Raw genomic sequence first — 23,345 nt, forward strand, 5'->3', positions numbered from 1 at the left:
CATTGCAAATTGATTTGAATGAAGTGATGATTGAGTTGGATATCAAGGAAAAACTCATCGATCAATTAGAAAGAGTTGAAAGACAGAATCAGCAAATCAGAGATACGTATGAGAAAAAGCTCATACAGTTAATGGAACCACCCCAAAAAAGATAAACGTAGTCAAAGAGATATTGTAGTCGAAGAGATTGTAGAGTCAAAGAGTAGGTGTAGTCAAAGAGTGGTGTAGTCAAAGAGTAATTGCCGAAGATTTCCGATTTTTTTGGAGCTACAGATTTTCGGACTACGGTATGTCAATGCGAAAGTTTCTTTGCGGGTTTCGAGCGGAATTCCTTTTAATTTTTTTTTGCGCTATCGAAATCCGTTTTTCAATTTTTCGTGCTTTTGTGATTCCGCAAAGTTCTAAAACGGTATATTTCGGAATTCTAAGATTTAGAAATTTTTCGACATTCCGAAAATGCAGTTCCGAACATCTCTGAGATTACAGTAGTGTATTTTAAATACTTACAGTAAGATATACATTCTCGTTGTATTGATCATTGACAACTTCATGGCCATCTACGTCAACTGTACGTCTTCCTTGTTTAAACTCAAGAAGTTCTCCTTCTAAGGCAGCGATTCGACTACGAAGTTCACCGATCATCTTCGAAGACTTATCTTGATTGGCCACAACTTTATTCTTGATTTCCTTAGCACGATTAGCATATTTCATCGTGTTAAGAGTCTCGACAAAGTCACTATCGGACGGGGAACAGCAGGCAATCATGAGTGTTCGGCTGAAGTTCATTTTTTAAAGTCTGTTCGTTAACCCGTTGTTTACCTGTTTCCTCCTAAGAATCTTGGAGTAGACGAGTCAATTTGGAATCACGATACGGTACGTGGCTGACTTTTCCATTTGCTCCTCCTAGTGCCGCGATGACGTTACCGAGTGCTAGCTAGAAACTTGAACATATTTCCCCTGGTATTCTATATTTTAGAAACCTACCAATCCAACGTTAATACTGATTCCTTCTTTAGCTCGATCTCCAGTTGCTCCAGTTCTCTTCATTCTCTCCGATCCAGCCAAGTCAACGAAATGAAACTTGGCACATAGCATTTCCATTTCCAACTCTCCAGCTTTCTGTTCTCCTGCTTCATCTAATGGATTCACAGCAACACGTTGCTGTTTCAGATGGAGAGTGAAAATCGCATGTGATCTAGACGATTGCTCATTCATGTTAGTTGAAGCTACAGTTCTGTTCAGTGCTCCGTTTTTGAGAATATCCATGGTCTGAAAAATTATAATTAGAAAACAAAAATAACTATAAAACTTTATAAAACTAACTCCATGCATATCAAAAACAGCTCTCTGCTCCACTCCATGCAGAACGATTTCTCCTCTCGAATCTTCGTGGATTCTGATGCTTGATGACATACTTCTATCATCCGAGAGCAAGTCTAAGACGTCGTCATTATAAAGTTCAACAAACTGAACCGACACTTCGAACGCTGGTTCCAGAAGACCCTGTTCAATCGACTGGGTTTTGCATTCAGCAATTTTTCGAAACGTATGTTGAATAGCCCGTGGAATGACTCCTAGATCCTGTTCTTTTTGAGTCACGGCAGAATCGAATGCAGTTCCCATCGTGTGAGTTTTTCCAGAGCCAGTCTTAAAACAATATATTGGAACTGTGCTAAAAAAGATTAGCTAACCTGTCCATATGCCAAAACAGTAGCGTTGAATCCTTCGAAAAGTCCATCAACGAGCTTCTCGACACATGCTTCATATACAACATGTTGTTCTGTTTGCATATCAAAAACATGGTCGTAGGTGAATGAACGATCTCCGCCGATGGTAACTTGGGGATCGTTTGGAAGAACAGACGTACATACTCGACTACCTTCTAGCTTCTCACGATTTCCTTGTGGGCGGATACTGTAAAGCACACATTTTTAAAAGACCGAGGTTTTAGAATACCTACCGCAACGCGACCTGCACACATGTATCCGCCATATTTACCTATATTGGTGAATATTATCTGGTGTCCTCTATTCCATCCAATTCGATAGGATTCTGAAATTTTTTGAGTTTATTTCGGTGTATATGATACCCCATCAGAGAGAAATAATCGGAACGGGAAGATGAAACAAGAAGAAGACAAAGAGAGAATCGAACAACGGATAAGAGACTAGAGAAAAATAAAACTGAAGTGAAAAAAAATTGCAGATGGAAAATCGGAAGAATATGTAGTAGTTGATTTATGATTTCACAGAAATCAAGTCTCGATCGTTCCCACGGAAATTCATCTTCCATGTTGTCTCCTCAGATACATTCAAAGAAGACATCTGAAATAATTTTCGATAATTTAATTAAGAAATAGTTTGCTCACTTTTGATACAGTACTCCGATAATATTGGTAGTTGAGAATAGCTTTGCACAAGTTATAATATCCGAACTCTGGCCAGAGAACGCTGTCAAAGTAAATATGTGTATCAGCAGCTTGCCACATCATGAAATCAGACAATCTGTGTTCTCCAGAAGTTCGAATGAACAGATCTGGAGGAGTTCCACCACAACCGCTATCCAAGCACGCGTCAATCATCGATTCATTAATCTGACAAATACTGGATCAGTTAGTTTTTGGGTATAAAAAACAACATACATCTTCCACATTCAGTTTTCCTTCTTTCACATGGGTCCGAATAGTTTCAAAACTTCTTGAAATCTCATCTCTTGATGTGTATGGCATACAAACGTTCAACCGTCCTCCTTCAAACTTTTCTGTTCTTCCTTCAATGTCACTCATCAACTTTTGAAGACGTGCCGAGAGTAACGTGCGATTTCCATAGAACCGGAAGCATATGCGCTTCTCGTCTAACTTCTCAGAATCATTCAACAATTTCTGGAACTTTTCTTCTGCCAGACGCATCAAGCCACCGACCTGAACAAATGGAAACTTTAATAAATTTAAAACCTCAAATGTTACCTCATCTTCACTCCGTTTGAAGTTTTCAATACTGAATGCATATACGGTGATTTCACGAATCCCGAATCGACTGCACCAATCTAGAATTTTGGCAAGTTGAACGAATCCCTGAAATTCTAAAAGATAAATCAAATTTCGTATAATCTACCTACTTTCTCATGTCCTTTGATAACACTCCCAAGGTTCTTGTTTTTTGCGAATCTCCGATTTCCGTCCATTACGAAGGCTACGTGCCTTGGGATTGGTCCTGATGCAATGAAACGACGTAACAACCATTGCCACCACGGTTGCTCTTTTTGGGATACGAACCAACCGGCTTCCTCGTCGGCTGTCAAGTTTGAGGCCATCGTTTTGTGTTGGCAGCTGCAACATTGTATTTTCATGACGAGATGAATGAAAAAACTTTCAAAAAACGAGGATATGATCAAGCGACGAAGGACGAATGAAATTCGATAGGACACACTCCTAAGTTGAGAAACATTCATTCGAACTATCAATTCCAAAAGTACATTAAAGCACTGTTTTGGTCAGTTTTTGAGTTGTTGACTTTAAAGCGTTCCTGTGAAATATGAATGGAGTTTTCCTCACTAAAGAAACGAAACCACACCGAGGTGTCCTTCTGAATAGGTGCGAACCATAGACGAGGTCGCCTCTCATAAATATTCATGAATGGATTTTGAAGTGATACCTTTGAAACTTAAATTGTATTGTTATGAAAAACACCCAATATAAAAATTAGAGAGTCGTTCTTCAAAAGTTCAACCTTCAGAATATTGAAAAAGGAGTGAGTGTCTTCTGAGATGACTTCATTAACGAAAAGTCGTCTCTCTTTTTTGAAATTCTGGTCAAGGACATCTAGGTAGTACCGAAAACGATGGAAAAAACTTGATTTACTTAGATTCTAAAGTGATCTCTTTCTGCCCAACAAATAAATCATCAAAGGGAGCATAAAAGATAGTGGAAAAAAAAGAATGAAAAACAGACGCAGATGGGAAAGAGACCTATTGCGAAATGTTCTTGAAATTCTGGATGGCACAATGCTTCAAAAAAGAGACACCTGAATTAAAAAAAAAGGAAGTGAAACATCGATACAAAAGAAGCAAAGACCGTCTATATGTATGACAGCCTGCGTTTCTATAACAGGCATCACTATTTCGCTCTATCTTTGCACATATGGGGAGTGGAAACAAGGGAACAAATGAATGACCGAGTAAGCGGGGGCCATGGGGCTTTGGTTCAATTTATGATTGAGCAGAAGACGAGGAAAAGTGACCAGTGTGTGTCAATTGGAGTAAAATGTCAAATGGCCACAACAATTCTTTATGAGGCAATTCTTCTAGATGAAGCATATGGAGGTTATTTACAATTGACTTGAGTTTCTTTTAGATTCCAAAAAAGAAATATTTGAATACAATATACTCATCTACTGGATTGGACAACTAACGAAACCAGAATAAGACAACTAACGAAACCAGAAAATCGTAGGAAAGCAAATGAATTGATGCATCATTGAATGGCCACCACCACCACACCCCAGATGATGATACAAAACATTTAAAATGAAAAAGAAAAAGCGTAGATGAGAATAAAACGGATGAACAGATTACTCATATGAGAGGAGGGACTGGGTGTGGATCCTAAAGATGAGAAAATGAATGACTTGGGATTCGAATACGGAGGCCCTTCCAATTCCAAGAAAAAATTTACCGGTAAAGTGAGCGGAGCTTAAATTTTAAGCTGCGCATGATTTTGACGCAGTTTGTCTTATGACCGTATGCAAACTACAAATTAAGGCTCCGCCCACTTTTCTCCGGACATTTTTTCCGTTGCGATAGAATGCAAAAAACCCCAATTGACCTAATTATTATAAATATCGGAAAAGGGCGTATATTTATGGATGTGTAAACAAAGCGATCAAATCGTAAAACTACGCGAATCGAAACGTGACACTTTTTCTAAAATGTTAACTATTCCGGTTATAACCTGAATGCATAATTTAATAGATATTTCGAAAGGGATTCTTGCCATCTTGGAAACATGAATTGAACAATTAATTTAATTTTGATATATCATTTCAATAAACAAATATATTATTACTGTACAACAAAAACAAAGCAAGAAAATGGGTCATTAACTAAAGCATTATCTAATATTTTTCGGGGCAGGAATATGGGATCTATGTTTGGGTCTCTTACTCGCAATAGAAATTATGTGAAGAAATATGTTTAACACGATTTTCACACACGAAATAGATGAACAAAACATTTTGAAGAACATTGGCACAGTTCCAATGAAAAATTGATAAAGAAACATATTGATAGACACATCTCTGATATGAAATAGAAAGGGTTTGCCATGATGATAAGACGGGGTGTTCATATTTACGGAGACGGATTACTGAAGAGCAAGCGAGAGAAGTGACTTCAAAGCCGGTAGGAACGACGAAATCTGCAAAAAACAAGAGTGTGGGTAAATAGAAATATCGATAGATTTGTTTCCTTTTTCGGAGGAAAACAATCTGACAAAAGTGACACCGATCTCAAAAGACCTAATTTTGAATGCGAATCTTTCCCACTTTTAAAAAAAAAACACACCTCTGTAAAATCACTCGAGTTTCGAGCCATTTGAGAAACAACAGCTTGAGCTTCGCGGATTTGACGCATTCCAATGAAGTAGGCCAAATGAGTCAAATGTTGTTTTGTTTCAACAGAAAGCTGTAATAATCAGTTTATATGGAAAGGTATCTCCTAAAATAATTCATACTCGATTAGCCGCAAGTCTTGGTGACAGCTCAGCCTGAATACGGGTTTTGAATTCCTTTGCTTTCTCCATTCTTGCTTGAACTCGAGCATTGTCTATGATGGATTGAGCAAGCGCATTGATAGGTCCCACAATTTTTTCGTCTTCGGGAGTCAGCTGAATTGGGGGTGGTGCGGAAACTGATGCGACAGATGCCGGTCGTTGCTGGTAGGCGGTTGGGGATGGGAAAGAAGAGGATGTGGCAGAAGGTGGTTGATTGTTAATAGTAATTCCTGAAAAACAATACATTTATTCTAAATTCGCTTTCTGACTAATTACCTTGAATACCATTGCTCATTACATTTTGATAGCCCATTCCTCCACTGAATCCATTCATTTGCTGACCCCTCATCATTCCACCAGGTGCTGGAGCAGTTTCAACCGGTTTCCAATTAATCTCCATGACGTTCTGCTTCGGCGCTGTTGGATGAGCACTTTTCAGTGCCATTGGTGGTGGATCATTCCATCCGGGTGTGACAGGAGCCGCTGGTTTAGGTGGTGGCATATTTGGAGGCATTGACGGTGGCTGTAGCTGGTCCAACATTGAAAAAAGAAATTAAGCATTGAAAATATTACCGGCTTATGATTCCAGGAAGGTGTTTGATAAAATGTTGAAGAGGGAGGCATCGGTGCAATGTTGGAACTTCTGCGGTTGCTCATATAATCATTTGGAGGAGGTGGTGATTGTGATTGAGCGGGATTATACGGATTGAACCCGTTCGCAATAACCTATACCTTTTTGTTAAAATATTAGATTTGGCAACCGAAACATACCGGTGGTGCAAGAACAGATGGGTGTGGCTGTTGCTGGAACGGTCTCATAGGATGGTTTGGACTTTGATGGTTTTGAATTTGTTTTTGGCTAATGTTGTATGGGTTCAGAGGAGGTTGATCTCCAGTGCAATCACGACCCCCGGCCACATTGTAACACGTCCATTGAAGTTCTTGCATTTCAGCTGATCCGTCCTGACACCATTTAACTAAATTCCACGCAGTAGAACCCGCGCCTTGAGTGAGAAGACGATTGGTGAAGTCGATTATCAGCTGAAAGAAAACGTTTAAACAATATTTCGCACTGCCTCAATTACTTCTTCCAGTCCTTGTGAATAGGAAGTAGCTTTCAAGACTTGATGGAGAACCAGTGCCTGCTTCAAGCGATCGACTTGTGAGAAGGAAGTGTTTGAAAGCAGAAGTTGATCAATATCGCCGCCAATCAGGAACGCAATACATGCTCGGAGATTTTCTGAATGAAATTCAGATGAACAGAGATTCTCTCTGATAGGGAAATTCAAAACTACTACTTACTTCCTCGACTAAGCCATTTTTGCCCGATAGTTGTGGCGGAAAGCCGAATATCCTCTGTATTCGTTTCATGAGCAATAATTAGGCCGAGTAGTTCTCTCCATTTTTCATCGGGGAAGGTTTCACAGATTTTGTTAACTTTGTGAATGGTTTCTTCTCTTGTTGAATTGTGCTGCGAAGGTGTCTCTGTGCGACCAGCTGATGCCGAAGCAGAGAGGGCCAAAGTCAATGCAGAAAGTGTATTAGAGTTTTGTGTTACTGAATTTACATATTTACACTGTTTTTTTTGTAAAATCTAACCTCTATTATAGTCTTCCAAGATCATAGACAAATGTTCAGTATCATGCTGAGCTGAGTACATCATCGCAGCAACATGTTGATTTGATGACATCAAAACGCGTATAACTGCAAGGTGGTCCTGTCGCATTGTGTTCACCAGAAGATCCCATCCGGAGGTGTTCAACGCAGCCCAGTTCACTTCAGAGAACTTATCGATCACAGAGATTTCCGGCACATCGTTATCTGTTTCTGCTGCTGAAACAATCGAAGTGCTGCGTGCTGAGCGATCGGTTGTTGTAGTTGGTTGCGTTGTCGTTTGTGAATTCGTGTGAGTCGTTGGATTGTGATCCGAAAATACATCATCGTTCGGAGGTTCTACAAGTCCCAAATAACTGAGCATTTTCGTTCTTCCGGCTCCTTCTTGTAGTGCAAGAAGGATCAGCCAAACTTTCTGTTGTAATTCAGCATCTTCGGAAGAGTCGGTTGACTGCGCATAAGCTCTAAAACATTCATAAATAAATAAATAGCTCTTCCAAATTTCAAACTAGCCTCTCATGTAGATACCATCCTAAATTCCTTTTGTCATCTTTGACGTGCAAATACTGTGCAATATCTTCCACACCAACGTCTTCTTGAATACCTATCTGAAAAGAACTTATAAATATACACGGTTCTTGGAAATATGAATACCGTTTCTACTTCAACATTATGCTGAAATTGTTGAGTCATCACATCATAGGACTTCCAGAATGTAGCCAACCTCCCACCAAGAGATACAGAAGATCCGATGAGAGGAGCGCGATGCCAGGCAGGAACAAATTGATCGGAGACTCGTGCAGCTAGAACCTCAGCTCCTGGTTGAGGAACACCGAGACTAGTTAAAGAGGAGATTTGAATTGGGTGTTGGAAATATTGAATAGCAAACTGAGCGGGTTCTTCCTCGTTCCATTTCACACTTCTGATCCAATCTCCCGTTAAACTTCCAACGCCGCCTAGTACTTCAGATGTCTCATGATTCCAGATGACGATTTGACCATCACATCCAGACGAAATTAGGAGACGGTCATCTGATTTGTTCCTGAAACCCATTTTTTCTTCAACTTCACAAAGAAAGATCTTCTTACCAATCAAGACTAGTCACACCCATATTGTGATGTCTATATTCTTTCACTGGTGTCTGTGTGAACCTAGAATCCCATTTTTGCACGACTGAAGCATTTTGAGACTGACTGGCAACCATCAGCTGCGATGCATCAGACGGATTCCAACACATGGATGACCAGTCACAACCGGGGATCTAAAAATGAAAGGAATACAAGTAAAGCATAATGTGAGACTACCTCTGCAAACTCCAATACGGGAGATCCGTTTCTCCGTAAATCCCAGAAGCTGACTCTTCTCGACGATATAGAAGCGAAAACAGACTCATTTTTATGGTTCCACCGCAAAAGCTTCACTTGATCTGGGAAGTTAGGTGCTCCTGGAGAAAACGGTGTTTTCAAATTTGCACAATCCCAGAGTAGAATCTGCCCGGATCCTCCACCAGAGGCCATCCACCTTCCATCTTTTGATACATCAATCGTCAGTACATGTCCATGATGATCTTTTCGAGCTGACAACACTTCCAGTTTTTGCCCACTGATAAATTTATCTGCATCGAAAAAAACGACGCTTCCATCTTCAGTTCCACCGGCAACTATTCCATTTGGATGGGCATCCGAGCACATCGATGTCCATGATAACTCATTGAATCTGTGAGAAAAAAAGTCGGTTCTGTTGAAACTCGGAAATTATAATTTTCTCACCGATAATTAGTTGGAAGGGAGACATTTGGGGTCAACTGCGCTTTTTCATATATATCACTCGCAGCCAAAAAATCAATTTTTTGTTCAACTGACGCTGCATTTGGGTCGAAAAATTGTGCAAAGTCAGCGACAATCAAACCCTGAAAAATAAGTCAAATGTTACGATGACAAAAATATCAAAGGGTACCTTAGACTGAATGCCACGTGGACTCCATGAAAACACTCCAGAGCGAGAGTAGAGCTTCGAGCTCATTGCGAATGATGAGAAGGAAGCCCTACGAGATGTTGTAAACTTCTGGTCGACGTGGATGAGCCAGTACTCGGCCAGCTGGTTTCGCCAGATGGGGAGCGTGCAAGTGCGCGCTGGTGAACAGGCGAAAAAATGGAGGGAATAGTAATTTTTCGAATGGAAATTAAAAGGAGGTCATCGCAATTAATAACTTTTTTTTCAGAAAAGGTTCAATGCAAACCGAAGCTGAATCCTAGAAAAAATAATAATATGCATGACGCCTGTAAAAAACGACTTAAACACAAAAATGTAAGATTCGCGGCTTAATACAGTTGTACCGTAAAAACTGTAATATTTAGCATCTGTAATCCGTAATAATTAACATATTAATTTCTCGTTTGGTGTTTAAATGTTATCTCAAATATTGCGCATTTTCAGTGAATTTCTTCATAATTTTCATTTTCCGACTTGTTTGGACGAAAAAATAAGTCCTGAAAATAAAACTATTTTTAGGTTACTGTAGTTGTTGCTGTGGGACTTTCGGGACTGCCACCGACGTTTCTCTTCCACAGCTCCGATGTTTCGTGTCAGAATATTAACATCCAGAACTTTAGTTTTGTCTCTATTCAATTTTTAAAGAAAGTTCCTCTCTATGATCTTATCCATTTTGTGATCATTCCATCCATCTTCTGCTCCTTTCCTTTTTCCTTTTACCCAAGGGGGCATACTACTTGACTGACACAAAATCTTTTGGCTCTATCGAACTTTTTTCTCCGAAAGTTGTTTCCGGTTTTTGTCGTTCCCAGTGGGTAATTTCAAATCTTTGAGATGCTGTTCACAACACAATTCTTCAAAAATCCTTTGTTTTCGTCTCAAAAGATTATAAGGAAGTATATCCTTTGATATTTAAAACATCACAAAATTTACCATTTAATGTGAATTCTGAATCTGATTCTTACACAAAACCTATTTCCGTTTCTGGTTTGTTGCTTCGGTTCTCCACGAGGACATTCAAAAGAATTGGACTAATTACGTGCATGATACAGTTTTCAATCTTCGACCAATTCAAAAATACATAATGCACTCGTTATTGTATTTACACATGTCCAATATTATAGTCAACAGATTCGAGAATACATCAAAAATCGCCATCATTTTCTTTTTGACCCAACCAAAAAACATAATAATTCGATGTCTGCTTTATTGCCAAAATTTCAAAAAGAACTCCCTGAAAATCTACTTACAACTTGTTATTCTCTGCAAAAAACACTTTAAAAAAGAAGGAACCTAGTTTTTATATCTATTAAAGCGCTTCCGTAAGAAGTTCCAAAATAGTTTATTTTCCGGAAATCTGCGATTTCCGGGAATGATGATACCTAGAATGTTTTCTATATAAAAACTTTAGTCGTTTGGGTGAAAGTTTAGTTTGAACTTTATTCTTGTAATTTTTAGTTTTTTTGGCTTCAAATCAAATGATTCATCAGTATTCTGGTGCAAAAAATCGGTGGTGTGGAAAAGAAACACCGGTGGCAGGGGCCGAAGATTCCACAACAACAACTACCGTAACCTGAACATTTTTTTTCATTTTTTGTGGGTTTTCAATCAATTCACTATTTAAAAAATTCACTATAAATTTCACTATGAAAAAATATTATTCTTGTTTGGGTAAAAATAACAAAAAAAAAACGAAAAGCAGCGAAAAACAGAAAAATGTACATGGAAAATTAATTTTTTTAAGGTTATGGTAGTTTCCATTTTTGTCAGTTCCGATTTTTCAATGACAGTGTACCATAAAACCTGTAATGGAAGGGACTCCTAAATTTTAACTTTGGCCCAACTTTTCTCGGTTTTTGTAAAAGATATTTAAAAGTTGTCAACTAATAAATTGCTTATCATCACAAAAATTTTATCAGTTGACAAATTTTGATAAATTGGCTCAAACTTGCAGCTTGAGGGCCCTTCTATTACAGGTTTTACGGTTATACCGTTACTTGGTTTTGGTTCTGGTAAGTTTCTTGTTGAATAATAATCTTTACCGGTTCTAGGAAAAATACATTTTTCTTTTTTTTAGTTATTTCTATCCTAGACTCCCTATTTATTCATGCAAAAAATAATTCATTCCACTATTCTTCGTATCTCAATTACAAATATTTATTCAGAAGAAATATAAGGAATAAGAAACACAAAAGGAGTGGTCCCTCCCTAATCAAATTCTCTTTGCATTCTTCTTGTTTTGGCCGCAGGTGGTGGTCTGTCGAATCTGGAAAAAATAGGGCGCGTCGATTAGAGGTTTCTTCTCTTTTTTCTCTTCTTGTAGTTCTTTCTATCTTCTATCGTAAGCAGGCGAAAAAAAGCGGACGTGCAATAGAAACTAAAAAAATTATTCGAGAAGAAATGAGAAGAATCTAAATGGGCAACATCATCGTCGTCTTTCTCACCATTTTGTTCTCAATATATCCACTTGTTTAAGTTTTGATATAACTTTCCGATAACGCTGAAATTTGAAACATATCTTGAGATCTTTCGAAACCAGTTTGAATGTTACATTTCGATTCTTATATGCTCATTTCATCCCAACAAAAATAATTAAGATTCCGGACGCAAGAATATTTTTTCCTTCGGAATTGTTTTTGAGGTTCCTTCCCGAGAGAGCTTATTTTGGGATCCCTCTACTTCATCAAGCTTCAGAAGGTTCACAATATATCAACAACTTCCCCTCTTTGAGTAAATGTCTTTTTTCGAATAGACCCCAAAAATGCTTCTCCAGTTCTTTCCCTACATGCCATAAGACCTTAACGATGTCTAGTCAATCTGAATTTTCCAATTTGAACCGGACCTACTTTACACTTGCTTTCAGATCTTAATTCTCTCATTTTCCACCAGACACACTCTTCTAATCGAATGTACACTTCTGTTCTTTCTTCTTTTGTTGAGTTCTACATATTCAACGCCTTCTTCATTCTCTTATTCCTCATGACGTCTTCTATCCAAGTGGTGCACACTTATTGAAACTATTTCATTTTGCAACATTCATTCATTCCGATACATCATTTTTCTTTTCTTCTTGAGCTAACATTCTGAATGATTCATTCGGAATTTCTGGAATATACAGATCTTTGGATTAATTATTTCATTAATATAGAACAGACAAACAATCTTTTTCTTTGTTCATTCAGTCACATTCTTCTAGCGTATTGAGAATATTCTAGGAAATAGAGAAACCCCCCCCCCCCCCCCCCCCAAAAAGGTACAAATCATTTGTCACAAACTGGTGGACGACAATGACAAAAGACAGGAAGAAGTTGATCATATTGCTCACCGCATGAACATATTCTTCTTCTCTTTTGTTATTCCTTTTTTCATTTATGAGAAAACTTAAAACTAGAAGGAATATGTTATTTTCACACAGGCGATTTAAATTGAATTTTTAAGGCGGAGCTTGTGAGCTTCTTAAAATCTTAATTTGCTGTTCTAAGAATATACACTACGTAGTTATTGTTCCACCTCGATTTTTTGGGTAGGATCCTGAGTTTGGTTGACTGTTTCAGCTACATAATTTCGCGTTGTTGAGAGGTGCACTTTTCATTTGGGGGCTCGACCTCCTGGCTGTCGCTTACTGTATCTTGAGTTTGAGTTTCTTCTTTCAGAGTTTCTCACTTCCGAATATCCAACATTTCTGAAAATTCGAATTTTCGCAAAATTTTTAATTCTAAATTACTAAATTTTTGACGTCCTGAAATCCAGAATTTTCGAATTCCTGAATTTCTCTAGTTTCGAATTTCTTAACTTCCAGATGTTTGGATATCTGAATTTGTGACTTTCCAAATTCAAGGATTTGTTGAATTCTCAAACAATCCTGAAACTAAACTATTCAACCTATTCAATGTTTAGTTTTTTCCCTTTATCGAAATATATTTCATCTGGAAAATATATGACTCTATAGTTTAGATTCTAAACTATCAGAATCCCCCCATGCAAAGTGGCAGAAACATTCTCGAATCTATTCAAAACTTTCCTCATGCACTCTGTCATTTCCAGTTCACTTTCCCTGTCACTTCCATTGCTCCAACATGCTCCAAAAGCCAATAAACTTTCTCCGCATTTCCTTGTGACTCACAAGGGAGAATTCAGTTGATTTCATTGACGCAATTCATCCACTTTTCGTTATGATTCTCTCCCCGACACGATTACCTTTGGCTCCGCATTGCATATTTCCTCTAGGTTGCTCTTTTGCGACTGAACATTGACGAGAATTGACATGCTCATAGGATTTCTCTTTTGAGACTGATTTGAAATGAAAGAAATTTGAGTAACCTGAATTGAGTAATTCAGTTAAATACGAAATTGCTGTTTAGATATTGAACCTTTTATTTGTATTGGTGTGGCCTAGTTTAAACTAATGTGTCCTAGTTTTCAGCTACATTTTGGAATATTTCTCTTCCAGCTTTCTCTTCTCGTGCTTTGGTAGTTTGATTGACACTTTCCCAGAATAACATCTGTAACAGCACTGGATCTATGACAAACGGCCCAGAGTTTGAGAATAGGTGTTTGCGTTAGGAAACTTTAAAATCTCTTTTTTTTTCGATGAAAGAATCCGCATTTTCTTTGCATTTATTTATTTTTTGCATAGGTCAACACTAATTTTATTTAAAACTATTTGTTGCTGACGTAAGTAACAAAAAAACGGGGGACGCGATAGGTTTAAAGGTGCATGGCCCCAGAAAATTTAAAAAAATTGTAGGATTTTGAAGTTGAGCATGATTATACTCATTCGAACCGAAATTTTGAATTCAGTCTGAAAATGCTAAAATTTTAGGTTTTGAGTGGAAATTCGAAGGATTACGGTAGACAGTTTGAAAATTCAGAGTTTTTTTTCTTACATTTTTGTGTTTCTGCTAGGCAAGGATGTCTACATCCCTTCTTTAGTTTTCAATATTCATGCACCAAACTTTTCTGTTTTTCTTATTCGTGTTTTTTCATGGATCTCCCATCTCAGAAGTTCTTCTGATCCTCAAAAATCAGATGGGATTGCTCATCAGTTTAGAAATATTGAGATCCAGTTGAACGGAGATTGCATTAACTTATTTTTTTTCCTTACTTTCTCATTCATCAACATGTTTTTGATTTTTTTTCTAAAAAACCATTCCGTTTTTTCTTCGAGAAGACATTGGATGTATTTTTTGAATACGAATGAGTTGTAAGTGTCCCTCGTAAAAGAAACTGCATCCATTTTGTGGATAAAAATAACTTCAGTTTTAGACAAGGCTGTGCAAAATGCGGCTTCGTCCTTCAAATCACCTTGTTTTTTCGTCTCGTCACAATCAGTTTTCAATCATCAAAGTGCCTCATAAAAGACAACTGTCCTTCTTCTTTTTGCCACTTCCAAACGTCTTGAAACCTCTGAACTCGTTCTGATTGAAACTGGATATTGAGGTGCTACAGTAGTATCTTCCTTGTTATTGTTTTGAATCCTCACAATCAGAAGTGCTTTCAAAAGTTCAGCTAGAGAGATAGAAAAGACATGACAAGTTCAAAAAAAGTTGTCACATATCCGTCTGAATAAAAGCAAAAAGAGATATTTTCTCCCTTTTTAAAGAATCTTCTTTTTCCTGGTACCCCTTTCATTTGACTTTCGAGTCCAATAGAAGAAAGATTGATGTTTTTTTATTTCTAAAAACTATGTTTTCAGATAAAAACGTCTGGAAGTGTCTGAAATTGTTGATCTATAAAGCTAGAGTTCATATCGTCCGCGGGGAAAACAAAAAGTTTGTAAGATTAGAGGATTTTTGAAATATGAACACTCGAAAACATCGTCTTTCGTGTTTATTGACGAAGTTTTAAGATCTATCCTCCGAACTACGATAATCCTAAATTCAAATCCAGGTTTTTGTTTATTCAGTTTTTTTGGCAATATAAAAGTTGAGTTCCATTACAAATAAATAGGTTGAACATTTCGAATCATGGAAATCTGTTAGTACTGGTAGAAAAATGATTAGAGAAATAGTCCTTAAAGGGGACTCCGACCAAACTTTTTTTTTGTATTTTTAGGCATTAAAATATCCCAGAGGCATTCATTTTCATAATGTTACTTCGAAAAAATTTGAAATCTCCGAAAATTTGAGTTCCCGCGCCAATGAGAAACCTAGGCCATTTCGGCCGGGCACCTTTTTTACATGACAACTTTTCCGGTTTTTTAAAAAAGTTTTTGAAAGTACTTTTAGTGAATTACATAACATTGGAAAAATTAAAATTAAAAAATTTTGGTCTGAGTCCCCCATTAAGTTTCATTGTATTCCTAAGACTCGTTTCATAGTCTTCTTGTAATATGTGACTTTAACAAGATAAAATATGATATTTTCCGTTTGCATTAAGTGGAAAACGTTGTTTTTAGTTCAAAAATAACCCTATGTCATATTCAGCAAGTATCAGTGACCTCCTCCCTGCACCTGAATAATTCCAGAAATCCATGTATCAGATAACTAATCTTTATACTCTGATTCTTGTCTTTTGAGTGACTTTTCAACTTGCTTACGTGTTTCTCTTTTCCTTTTCCAAGTGTTTGCAAATAACCCACTTTTTATGTACAAGCAAACTTCTCAACAAATGTCCCACTTATAACCCATAATCTTCAATGATTGGGTTAACTGGACATCATATGTGAGAGAGTTCATTCTCTTCTGAAACATTTTCTCTCTTTTTCTTCGTCTTTTTCTTCTTTTTTCTTCTCTCCAGGCACATCAAAATCTGTCAAGGACTCGAACTCCACGCGTCAAAAGTTTTTCTTCATTTGATATCTTTGTGACGAGAGCCATCAAATGACTCAAACCTTTGCAGGAAACAATAGAAAACTCTTGTTCTTTCCTTCCTTAAGTCGCTTAGAAAATCACTCTGATCATTCTCTTTTCTTCCTTTTCTTCCCCCATCATAATCCGACTCTTTTACGTAGGAAACAACTAACAAAACTCAAGCTATGAATCTTTATCTTCTTAAATCACTATTCAAATATGTCATTACCAGAGAACCAAATGCTCATTGAGCTCCTTTTTCAACTCCCCCACTCCCATGCTGAAATTCTTCCGCATTTTTCCTGAATCATGCGAATCAACATCCGTTGACTTTTATAATCGAATTTCGAAAACGATTAGACGATTCGTCCCTTTTTTCTCTTTCTCTTCTTTTTTGATCTTAACAACTTCTGATTGTCGCGCATTCCTAGGATATTCGTTTTTGAATGAAGCTTATTTCACTTAGTTTTTGATTTAGGTCCTATTCAGATATCACGTATGTCAAAGTCTTACATCTGGAGGTGTAGTTTTGAAAAAAAGCTAGTCATGCGCTGTTCAATGAGAAAAGTCCATAGTCTGGAAAAATTATCATTGATCCAGACCAAAACGAATTGTATATTCTTCCGCATTTCAGGTACAAATATAGTTCACAGTTTCTCTCCAATTGAGAATCTGAGCTGCAAGCGTTTCGTTCAGCGGAGCGCGTTTTGGAAAAGTTCTATACTGAAAAAAACCCGGTTTCCGCGAAGCTTTTTTCACTCCAAACTAAATTTTCTCGAATTGTTCGATTTTTTGAGAGTTTCTTTCGTTCAGTTACTGTAATATTTTTGTGTTTCAAACTATTATCTGCTAGAAATCTTTCCCTGTTAAAAAAGGAATTTAACTTTTAGAAAGTGCTAAATTTCGATATTTTCTCTAATTTAAGGCCTAACGAAGTTGTAAGGACACATGTAAAGTTGGAAAAAAACTTGCTTAAAACCGATTTTTTACTACAAATTGTTGTTGTGTGGTCTCTTATTTTGGGCATTTGAACTAACTCAACCATATCAAATAAATTAAAATTAAAATTTTTGTAATCTATAGTTGTTCTTCTGCTGCTCTAGACTTATTCCGTAAGAAATAACTTTTTGTGCTATCCATTTTTTTTATTCCATGTAGGTGTCCATCTCCGTCTTCTTCATATCCAGACATAAAAACATCTGAATATCATAATGTGACATCAGGTCTAGTACCCTCTTCGATGATTAATCGTTTTGTACTGATTTTTATTACGAATAACTCAATTAATTTATTCTGAAGAAGCACTCCAAGAAGTGTAACATCTTCGGACTCGTCAGTTTTGTTCGTTATCGGATCATTATAGAATCCAAGTGGTCTCTTGAAGATCATCTAATTATTCATTTCTTCTTCTATTCCTCAAATGAATTTTTACTATTTGCTTGAGCATTGATCCGCGAATTATATACGTAAAACGGGTCTACCTCTCCGTTTTTTCTGCCAGAAATTTGCATATTTATTTGACTCATTTGCTCTTCTTCTTTATTTTTCAACTACATTTATCCATATATATTTCGGTTATGTGCCCTGTGGGATCTCTCTTTTCTTGTCATTACCAGCTATTCATCCTCTTCTTTTTTCCGCGTCTCCGTCCTTTTCAACCCCATCGGGAAAAGAATAAATCCGAAGAAACAAGGTCCTAAATCCTTTTAATGACTACAAAATACGATGACGGCTCTTTTTTGAAGTTATTCTTCGTGTTTTTTTGATGATACATGAGAAGATGTTCTGGATCGAATTCGAGGAGAAGCAAAACGTCTTCTGGAAAAATGAAGAAGTCATTTGAATAAAGAAGAAGAAGGGGCGTTGTCTGACACTTTTATGAATTATTTTTTATTATTTTGTTATTTTTTAAGGTACAAGAATATTGGAATTCGTGTTCTCTTTATCTTTGAATAGGTATATAATGAACGGAGAGCTATGAAAGTATTCTTTTGAATATTTGTTCATTCAAATGAAGTAATAAAAAAGGCTCGAAACATTTGCAAAGGGTAGAAAACTTTTAAAGAATTGAATTTCGTTCAGTTTCGTAGAATTCAGAGCAACTTGCAAATAAGAAGTGACCCTTGATTCGGGCACTTTGGAATCTTGTGCCTAGTTCAATTGAATTAAAATATCAACCAGAAAGGGATTTAGATTTTGGTGTTCCATCTAGTTCTCTGGTCTAATGTCAAAATTCGAGGGTGGGCTGAGCTTACAACTAGGTCCGGAAGTGAAATCTATAAATGCGTATTTGAATGATTATGTGTTTTTCGAAAGTATTTTCTGGTCTATTTTTTTTTGATTTTGAACTACTTTTTTAAACAGAAATCTGCAAAAATAGGAACAATGAAACTCGAAAAGTCGAAAGAATGGGCCAGAAATTAATTACGAAAATACATGTTCCTTTAAATGCGCCTTCAAGTATTTCGCTACCGGACCTAAGCTCCGCTAAAACTTTTGAAATGTGATTCGAGGAAGCAATGTGACACATAGTTTCATTTCTCTTCTCACGATTCTTAGGCCATGAATCTCATCCTCCCTCTCTCTACTCTTCATTTAGATTCAATCCAACGAAAATCTAAAATTCCTAAATTTTATAATAATAAGCTACTTTTGGACTGATATCCCTAAAATCTTTTTTCGAAAAATTCGATACATGATTTGAGGAAGATTACCTCTCCACTAAAAAAACCGACTCGTTATTCCAAAAGAACGCTAAACAGAGAGAAAAAACCATACATGTGGATGGCCGGGCCGGCCCGCTTGCCTCAAAACCCTCGGCCCGGCCCGCTCGGCCCGCCTAGGACAACTTTTCGAAAATGTTACTTTTCAAATGTGCCAATATATTTTTAATAGCAAAAATATTAATCCAAATGCATACAACCATCCGAAAAAGTCAATTTAATTGAATTTTTAGCAAAAAAATGGCTGTCCGTCGGCGGGGTTGGTGGTCGGTCGGTCGGCTAAATATCCCGACCGAATGGAAGCCTTACTTCATTAAGCCAAGGATGAAATTTTTTTCTAAAAACGACCTCAAAACAGTTTTTTTTCGACAGAATCGTCCTCCAGTGTGGATTTTCATTTATTAAGGAAAAAAGCCATCATGAAAAATGATGATTTGCTCTAAAATTTCGAAATTTTCAAAAAGCGGGCCGGCCCGCGGGCTGGCCATGTGTAATTTTTTCCGGCCCGGCCCGGCCCGCTATCAGAAAAATCTCAGCCCGGTCATGGCCCGGCCCGGCCCGGGCCGACCATCTTTTCCACAAGTATGGAAAAAACGGCCTTTGCCCCTTTTCCGAATCTAGAAGCCAGTCCCATGTGATGTTTCTCGGCTTACAACTTTTCAAAAAACGTATCGGGTTTCCGAGAGAGAAAAGACGCAGACAGATAAATCACGTCACGGATACTCTTTGTCGAGAGAAGGTAAAATTGTCTCAAATTAGCTCCACTTGAACCTATCTCAACTTTTTCACACTTTTTTCTCTTCTTCTTTTTCATACTCTTTAAACTTTGTGTTTTTATCATTGTTTTTGTGTTTTGTCCAAAATAATAAGGAGATTTCACAAAGCTAGAAAACAAGATATGTGCTGTTTACAGTAACGTTTGCTTTTAAAAACTCCTACTATTATTTTTTGATGTTCGTAACATTGTTTGAGAAAAAAAACGCAGTTGTTGGTTCGTTCCCAAAACCATGAGCAAACAAAGAAACCCGGAAAAATGCACGTCTTCAGAATCTTGAAGTCAGGGATAACCTTTGAGTTTTTGTATTCAATAACCAAAGACCTTCTCGAGAGGAAACTGAAATGGATTCCGAAATTCATTAAATTTTTGAAGAGTTCTGAAAAGTGGAAACCCCTGTTGCCTTTTACCAGTTTTAACATGGTCATGTACCGTAAAACTTGTATTAGAAGGGTGCCGATACTGTCAAATTTGAGCTCAATTATCTCAATTCCTATAAGAGATATCAAAAATCTGTGAACTGATGAGATGATTGTCGTAATATCACAAGCATGTTATCAGTTGACATATGTTGGATAGCTTCCGTAGGAATGCAGATAATTGAGCTCAAATTTGAAGTTTTGGGTGGGCTTTTTTAGAGTGTTCAATGTAGATTGAAGAGGTGTCAATTCCACTGGCATACAAAGAAAACCATCTGCAGAACTTTGTATCCTTGTTTATCTCGAATGGTACTATCTAATTCTACGATCTGCAACTTATGACCTCACTTGCTAAGAAACCATTCACTTGTTTTCTTTAATGGAGAACTGTGAATAGTTTAATTATCAGATGATACGTCACTTTTTCCATTTTTTCTAGAACTAATAACACCTCCCTGGTCATCTGATCTCCTTTTCCCTTTTTCCTTCCAATTTCTATGCATTAAAATTAGAATTTTCTCGTCCTTCTTAGCACTGTCCTTTTTCTTTTTCTCCAGAATATTTGAATTTTTTTTGCAATTCTCGTTGACCCCGGAGGCGTTCTCCACTTTCTGTTCTCAGAATTCCGACGATAGTATACATATGTAGTATACCAAAGTTCTTCTGCGTGGTGATTTGTATTCTGAGATGATGAGTTCCCTCTACAAAATGAAGTGTCTCCTGTCAAACTACTTTCTTATATATTTTTTGTATTTTGGATTTATTCCCCGCGCACTTTCTTGACGTAAACCGAGCATGAAGGTGATGAAGAAAAAGTGGGCGGAGTCTAGGAAGATGTTTTCTTTTTTCCAGTTGCTTCTTCTTCCCCTGCTTGCTAATATCATTTCACATGTATCATCGTTCAATTCCTGAATATCCGACACTACTTATACATGTTGTATTTATCATTTCGTCTGATAGGATAACGTTTTATTTTCTATTTTATTGATTTTCTTGAGAGCAACTTCAATAATTACAATACAATTTATTAAAATACAACGAATTCAAAAATTTTGAATAAATTCCAGTGCCACCTCCCATGAAAAGTAGCATGAAAATTCCTGACTCATCGTATCCATACTTTTCCCCTGCAATTTTTCTTAATAAAACTTCCGGATTCTTGCTGCCACGTTATTATATCTCTCCAGCTGAATCCCAATTTCTAGATGCAAATCGAATTCGTCTTCTTTTCTTCCGGCGGCGGCGAAAATTTCAAAAACAACAAATTACTCGAACTTCCTCACTTTCCTTCTTTTTGCTTCTTTGGTGTTACTTTTTTCGTTTTCAGCCATAAACCTTTTCCACGTCTATTAATTTCTATGTATTCTTTCAGAAGACGTCATGTTCACATCCACAATTGCACCGATTCTTGTTGATGCTCTTCTCGACAACTCATCTTCAGTTGTTGCCACGACGCAGTATTCTGTGAGCCAGGAAGTTTTGGACTATGTGAAAAGAGTCAAGACTATTTATCACTGGCTGATTCCTCTTATGATCATCATTCTTTTGGTAAGTCTCAAAATCATTGAGATGAATTTCTAGCTAGGCTGCTAGGATTATTCCAGTTACTTCCTTTGAAATAAAACCCTTTTTTTTAATGAATGTACCTGAAATTGAGGTCGGGAAGGGGGTGGAAGATCATGAATATCATAAATAGTTATCACCAAAATTCAATCAGATTATTTTATTATCCGGTGGTTAAATCAAAAACTTCTGAAAACATCCTCGTTGAAAATAATGAATCATGGATGTTTTGGTGTTTAGGAATTCAAAATGACATGGGGAATATTAAATGTATTTTTGAAAAAAAAAGTTATAATCAAGCAACACTTTCAGGTAGCAATTATTGGAAATGGATTGATTTGTATATCAGCAAAATGGCTCTCATCGCCAGTATCTCCTTATTTGAAACTGTGCATTTCCCTTGCAGCAGCTGACACTTGGGCTGCTCTTTTATTAATAACTGGTAAGTTTTTAAAGAATTATAACAATATCAAAATCAATATTTTTAGGACTAATTGTTAACTCATATCTTCCGGTAATATTTGGATATCAAAAGAAGTCCATGTGCTTTGAAGCTGTTCTTGAAATGTTTCGAATATCTGGAATGTTAACTTCGGATCTTCATTTATTTGCATTGGCAATCAATCAATTCTTTGGAACTATGTACCCTTTAAAATATAAGGTTTGTTCGTTTTTGATTCTTTCCGATTCCTAGAATACAATCGAATCTGAATTATGTTTTTCATTTTATGAAATTCCAGATTATGATAACCACTCGTCGTATCCGTACCATCATCATTGCTCTCTGGACAGTTCCACTGATGTTCGTTTTCGGATGGTTCGTGGCAAAAGAAGACGATGGTCTGCGCCATCCAACATGCAATTTCACATTCTACAATCGTTTCCCATTCCGTATCACAATCTTCTTGATCTTCATGCTCCCTTTGATCTCAACTCTCATTATTTATGGATGTATTCTTGTCAAACTTCTCAAAGCGAAAGTGGAATTTGAAACGTATTGTAGTGATCAGAAAATGAAGAGCAGCAGTCCAAACAATAACTTTAATAAGAACAACAAGACACCGTAAGTTGTATCAACTATAAATTTGTCAAAAATTAAAAAAAAACTATTTCAGAGCTGCCAGAAGTTTGAGTACTCGATCCACAAATGTATACTCAAAACTAAAGTTGGTATGGACAACTCTTCTGATTGTATCCACATTTTCATTGTCTTGGGGACTCTGTGTTCTGTACTTTGTGATGGTTTGTGCCGAGGGATGCATCATTATCTATCGAGAGAACATTGGACTTTATATGAGTCTTTTCCTTAGCTCCACTGTTAATAGTTTGGTGAGTTGCCGTTCGATAAAAATCCATATAATTTTAATTTCTTATTTTAGGTAATGGTGAAACTTGCCTCGAATCCCTTCATCTACACTCTCCGAATCAAAGCAATCCGATCTTCCGTTGATCGATTCGTCAATAAAATTCGTCGAAGACCTACGGATGCAAAAAGTTACTACATGACGAGTTTAGTCCCTTCAACGAATATTGAGCCGACTGCCATTTAATTGATACATTTTATAGAATTGAATAACTATTGTGAACTATTACTGTGTAGCTCGTGATGATCTCAAATCGGGTCCATGCTTTTTCTCAATTAGACAACTTTGATACGAACTTTGAATGAAAAATTTCTTTGATTCTGAAAATACTTTATTT

At 36.9% G+C, this 23,345-nt stretch overlaps 3 protein-coding genes across 3 annotated transcripts in view; 1 reads left to right on the forward strand and 2 right to left on the reverse strand.

Annotated features, from left to right (window-relative positions):
* The window catches only part of Cbr-klp-12, a gene marked incomplete at both ends in the record, with an annotated part of 17,560 nt that extends 14,248 nt beyond the window's left edge, over positions 1 to 3,312 (reverse strand). Inside the window, 11 exon segments of the mRNA XM_002633291.1 lie at positions 508 to 775; positions 820 to 833; positions 836 to 930; positions 981 to 1,269; positions 1,324 to 1,647; positions 1,692 to 1,914; positions 2,242 to 2,324; positions 2,369 to 2,593; positions 2,642 to 2,920; positions 2,966 to 3,073; positions 3,118 to 3,312. Coding sequence (XP_002633337.1) covers positions 508 to 775; positions 820 to 833; positions 836 to 930; positions 981 to 1,269; positions 1,324 to 1,647; positions 1,692 to 1,914; positions 2,242 to 2,324; positions 2,369 to 2,593; positions 2,642 to 2,920; positions 2,966 to 3,073; positions 3,118 to 3,312 — 2,103 coding nt within the window.
* A 2,047-nt stretch (positions 3,313 to 5,359) lies between these two features.
* Cbr-sec-31 lies at positions 5,360 to 9,403 on the reverse strand (the record flags this gene model as incomplete). The annotated part of the gene is made up of 15 exons (XM_045235612.1): positions 5,360 to 5,413; positions 5,560 to 5,679; positions 5,729 to 5,997; positions 6,044 to 6,296; positions 6,341 to 6,493; positions 6,539 to 6,808; positions 6,841 to 7,007; positions 7,070 to 7,324; positions 7,367 to 7,845; positions 7,895 to 7,989; positions 8,036 to 8,423; positions 8,470 to 8,642; positions 8,683 to 9,097; positions 9,151 to 9,290; positions 9,338 to 9,403. The coding sequence occupies 15 exons, from the start codon at positions 9,401 to 9,403 to the stop codon at positions 5,360 to 5,362; spliced, it is 3,297 nt and encodes a 1,098-aa protein (XP_045093075.1).
* A 12,058-nt stretch (positions 9,404 to 21,461) lies between these two features.
* On the forward strand, positions 21,462 to 23,194 carry Cbr-tag-89 (the record flags this gene model as incomplete). The annotated part of the gene is made up of 6 exons (XM_002633294.1): positions 21,462 to 21,629; positions 21,957 to 22,086; positions 22,133 to 22,305; positions 22,385 to 22,707; positions 22,760 to 22,973; positions 23,024 to 23,194. The coding sequence occupies 6 exons, from the start codon at positions 21,462 to 21,464 to the stop codon at positions 23,192 to 23,194; spliced, it is 1,179 nt and encodes a 392-aa protein (XP_002633340.1).
* Between the last annotated feature and the right edge of the window lie 151 nt (positions 23,195 to 23,345).

Source organism: Caenorhabditis briggsae, assembly GCF_000004555.2.
Source record: "Caenorhabditis briggsae complete genome, chrIV, whole genome shotgun sequence".
Classification (NCBI taxonomy): Eukaryota; Metazoa; Nematoda; class Chromadorea; order Rhabditida; family Rhabditidae; genus Caenorhabditis; species Caenorhabditis briggsae.